This window comes from Entelurus aequoreus, linkage group LG05, assembly GCF_033978785.1.
Source record: "Entelurus aequoreus isolate RoL-2023_Sb linkage group LG05, RoL_Eaeq_v1.1, whole genome shotgun sequence".
NCBI classification, from domain to species: domain Eukaryota; kingdom Metazoa; phylum Chordata; class Actinopteri; order Syngnathiformes; family Syngnathidae; genus Entelurus; species Entelurus aequoreus.
In genome coordinates this window covers 84,797,118-84,802,117 of record NC_084735.1, presented here as the reverse complement: position 1 = coordinate 84,802,117, position 5,000 = coordinate 84,797,118, and the positions used below count along the sequence as shown (strand labels likewise).

The 5,000-nt window shown below is 40.6% G+C and overlaps 1 protein-coding gene across 2 annotated transcripts in view; it reads left to right on the top strand.

Annotated features, from left to right (window-relative positions):
* nf2b (NF2, moesin-ezrin-radixin like (MERLIN) tumor suppressor b) overlaps positions 1-5,000 on the top strand; it is a 40,716-nt gene that overhangs the window by 25,013 nt on the left and 10,703 nt on the right. For both annotated transcript variants that reach the window (XM_062049131.1, XM_062049132.1), the window contains exons 11-14: positions 1,158-1,271; positions 1,358-1,480; positions 4,629-4,846; positions 4,909-5,000. The exon at positions 4,909-5,000 is cut by the window's right edge and continues 11 nt beyond it. In XM_062049131.1, the coding sequence (XP_061905115.1) occupies positions 1,158-1,271; positions 1,358-1,480; positions 4,629-4,846; positions 4,909-5,000 (547 nt within the window). The remainder of the gene's footprint in view (positions 1-1,157; positions 1,272-1,357; positions 1,481-4,628; positions 4,847-4,908) is intronic.

The following is a 5,000-nucleotide window of genomic DNA, read 5'->3' as shown; positions in this document are numbered from 1 at the left end:
AAAATGTATACTTACTAATTAATAATAACAGTTTTGTTTTAAACGTCCGTCCATCCATCCATCCATTTTACAATATACCGTAATTTCCGGACTATAAGCCGCACCTGACTATAAGCCGCACCAGCTAAATTTAGGGGAAAATACAGATTGCTCCATATATAAGCCGCACCCGACTATAAGCCGCAGGGTTTTGATGTGTAATTAGCGTAGTATATAGGGGTTCCTGCTACCACGGAGGGGATTGTCGGGACAGAGATGACTGTTTGGGAACGCAAAGCGTCCCATTTATTAACAATAAATCTTTCAATCATTCAATCAAACTTTCACATCTTTGACATGGCGAACAGCATTCGTGCAGAGTACAAATAATACAACGGTGCAAAGTAATACAAAGTGCTCGCCTGTACGTTATCAAAATAACCAGCCTACCGGTATATGAAAAGTCAGTCTTTAATCATTGTGTCATCGTCTTCCTCCTGCGTACTAAAACCACCGAAATCCTCTTCGTCGGTGTCGGAGAAGAACAGGCCGTAAATAAGCCGCACCGTTGTATAAGCCGCAGGGACCAGAACGAGGGGAAAAAGTAGCGGCTTATAGTCCGGAAATTACGGTAATTACAACACTTTATGTACATATTTATATACAGATTTGAACAATAAGTTATTCACTGAAATATATTTATTAATTGTGGTTCTTACAAAAAATATATCTTCTAAAATATAAAAGCTAAAATGTCTCTTAAAGCTCTGCCCCTTTAATTAGTGCATACTAAATAATTTAACTTTAGCCTACTACTACAACCATATTATTTACCAGCAACATAAAGTGAAACAGAGGCAGAGGTGTCCTGCCACAGTCAGTAACAAATAAACAGAAAACAGTAGTGGTCAAATACAAATAAGGCAACAAGAGAAGTATCCTACACTTCTCTTTTGTAAAGTAAATCTGAACAGCCTATATGGGCATCTACATCAACTATATGATTTGCCTGAGAAGCTAAACAGGACAAAAATATATATATATATATATTTTTTTTTTATGTTTTTTTTTTTAATTTGTGGCGGACGTAATTATTTCGTGACGGGCCGCCACAAATAAATGAATGTGTGGGAAACACTGATGTGAACATGACGGCTATGTTGTTGTTGTGTCTTCAGATCTTGCAGCTGTGCATCGGCAACCACGATCTGTTCATGAGGAGGAGGAAGGTGGACTCCATCGAGGTGCAGCAGATGAAGGCTCAGGCCAAAGAGGAGAAGGCCCGCAAGAAGGTCGTGAGGATGTCGACTCGCCAAGTTAACAACAAGCGGCGACTCTGTTGTTGTTTTGTTGACGGTTCTGTGTGGGCCTGGTCCAGATGGAGCGACAGATCCTGGCGCGGGAGAAACAGATGAGGGAGGAGGCGGAGCGAGCGAAAGAGGATATGGAACGCAGACTTTTCCAGCTGCAGGATGAGGCGCGGCTTGCCAACGAGGCGCTGGTGAGATCCTTGTTGCTTCTCAACTGCCGCACTTTCATAGTTACTCTGTCTTTGCGTTTATAAGTGTCCACACTAGGGCTGGGCATGGTGGCTGAAAACTATCACGATATAAGTGTTTTATATCGGTCAATGTCGATCATTTTTGATATTTTTTATGACCTATCAAAAATAAGGACCAAGAGAAACATATATGAAATGTAAACATTTTTATTTCAAATGTAACCTTCCTCTGATTGTAATCCCCTCGGCTAGCAAGGCAGAAAGGAAGTGAATTGTCAACATAAGCATCGAAAAACAATCAATGTAAACAACATTGTAAAATCACATTCAACACCTAATAATAAATGCAAAAATAAGAAATATGTAAACAATGCTTAATTTTTTTAGACTTAGACTTACTTTTCATTGTCATTCAAATTTGAACTTTACAGTACAGAGAACGAAATTTCGTTGCATTAGCTCATGGTAGTGCAGGATAAAAAAGCAATAAGGTTACTGTACAGATAAATATATTGCACTTTTGCATATGCATCCAGGTTTATGGATGTATGTTATATTGTCTTTATATTCCAGCGAGTTAATCCATTTTTTGGGGGAATTGAGGGGATAATTATGTTCAAGAGTCTTACGGCCTGAAAATAATGCAAAGTCTAAAAATGTAAAATGAGAGAAACCTGAGAGGAACTATTTTTTGCAGGTTTAGTACCGGGAAGTTACAGCTGTGCTCTAAAGGGTGAGCACAGTGAATTTGGTCAACATTGGTTTGACCACGGTCCATTTAAAAAAAAACCTGACATAATGTCGGAGGTGACTTTTTCTGTTGTATCGACAATTTCTTGGCTCTCAGCAGCACTCATCTTTAGTTTCTCTTTTCACTCCATGCCAAGAATCCACCGTGAGACAACAAGGTGGCGCAACCAAACTTGATAGTTGATACTGTTGATTGGCTGTTAGCGTGTCACTTCCACTGATCAGTGATCACTTTCTGCGTTTCTCAGTTACCAGAGAGCAAGTGCCTTTTTTCCATGCAACCAACCTTGCTTTGCAACTTCCGGTTTCTTCCGACATAAAAGAAGAAAAAAAACATCAAACCTTGAATGGAACACATTTTTTACTAATGTCGAGTACCGTATTTTTCGGACTATAAGTCGCAGTTTTTTTCATAGTTTGGCCGGGGGTGCGACTTATACTCAGGAGCGACTTATGTGTGAAATTATTAACACATTTCCGTAAAATATCAAATAATATTATTTAGCTCATTCACGTAAGAGACTAGACGTATAAGATTTCATGGGATTTAGCGATTAGGAGTGACAGATTGTTTGGTAAACGTATAGCATGTTCTATATGTTGTAGTTATTTGAATGACTCTTACCATAATATGTTACGTTAACATACCAGGCACGTTCTCAGTTGGTTATTTATGCCTCATATAACGTACACTTATTCAGCCTGTTGTTCACTATTCTTTATTTATTTTAAATTGCCTTTCAAATGTCTATTCTTGGTGTTGGCTTTTATCAAATAAATTTCCCCCAAAAATGCGACTTATACTCCAGTGCGACTTATATATGTTTTTTTCCTTCTTTATTATGCATTTTCGGCCGGTGCGACGTATACTCCGAAAGATACGGTATCTGTCTATCGCGATGTAAATTGATATTGTTTTATCCCACACCCTAGTTCAGTGGTCCCCAACCACCGATTGGTACCGGGCCGCACAAGAAATTTAAAAAAAATAAATAAATAAAGTTTATTTATTTTTTATTATTAAATCAACATAAAATACACAATATATAGATTATATATCAATATAGATCAATACAGTCTGCAGGGATACAGTCCGTAAGCACACATGATTGTATTTCTTTATGAAAAAAAATAAATACATTTTTAAATTTTTTTTATTTCACCCCTCCCCCCACCCCCCCCCGGTCCGTGGGACAAGATTTCAAGTGTTGACCGGTCCGCAGCTACAAAAAGGTTGGGGACCACTGCCCTAGTTCACACTAGGAGTAGAGGAAAACGCAGTGCTAGACACTTATGACCCTTAGTAGCCGCCATCTTACAAAAGGGGAGGGACTAACTTGAAATAATGGCAGGTGAGGAGCAACACGTGGTAAGTAACGAACAGAAAAAGTAGCAAGTAACTATTGGGATGGTCATTTCCAGTAAATTAGCAACAACAGTTAATGATTTGTGTAGCGCCACACACTAGTCAAAACTAGTGCACTCAAGAACTAAGTACCGTATTTTTCGGACTATAAGTCGCACCGGCCGAAAATGCACAATAAAGAAGAAAAAAAACATATATACGTCGCACTGGAGTATAAGTCGCATTTTTGGGGGAAATGTATTTGATAAAAGCCAACACCAAGAATAGACATTTGAAAGGCAATTTAAAATAAATAAAGAATAGTGAACAACAGGCTGAATAAGTGTACGTTATATGAGGCATAAATAACCAACTGAGAAGGTGCCTGGTATGTTAACGTAACATATTATGGTAAGAGTCATTCAAATAACTATAACATATAGAACATGCTATACGTTTACCAAACAATCTGTCACTCCCGATCGCTAAATAACATGAAATCTTCCTCCTCTGTGTTGCTCCTGGTATGCCCCGCTAGCGTCCATTCTTTCTGCTGCTCGATCGCCGTTTTCTGGTGCATATTTCACTACGTCCCGCTTGTGATCTGCAGTATATGATTTCCTTTTTGGTGCCATTTTAGTTCAGTCCTTCTCAGTTTTTATAAGTTACCGCCAACGTTGATGTGATCCATTTTAATAGCTCCGGCAGTAGCGTATAGCATATAGCAGTTAGCATTCCAAAACCCACAATGCACTTCTGTCATGACCCGCCCCCGCCGAATTCTTATTGGTTGGCGTGTGAGTGACGATTGCTGACGTGTGTGTGTGTGACGATGGCTGCCATTTGCTTCGTCGCTCACGCGAATGAGATAAATAATATTATTTGATATTTTACGGTAATGTGTTAATAATTTCACACATAAGTCGCTCCGGAGTATACGTCACACCCACGGCCAAACTATGAAAAAAACTGCGACTTATAGTCCGAAAAATACGGTACACTCGTGCAAAGTGTACTGACGGACATGCTAACCTCCTCTGTGACCTCCCCCAGCTGCGCTCCGAGGAGACGGCGGACCTGCTGGCCGAAAAAGCGCAGATCGCCGAAGAGGAGGCCAAGCTGCTGGCCCACAAGGCCGCCGAGGCCGAGCAGGAGAGACAGAGGTTAGAGGTCACCGCCATGAAGACCAAGGAGGAGAAGAGGCTGATGGAGCAGAAGATGAGGGAGGCGGAGCAGCTGGCTGTCAAACTGGTGGAGCAGTCTGAGCGCAGGTCTAAGTCACTTCTTTTACGCGCTACCTCCTCCTCTTCTTCATTCCAACTTGTCATTCCAGACTGAAGGAGGCGGATCACCTGAAGCAGGACCTGACTGAGGCCAAGGATGCCGAGAGGAGGGCAAAGCAGAAGCTGCTGGAGATCACCAAGA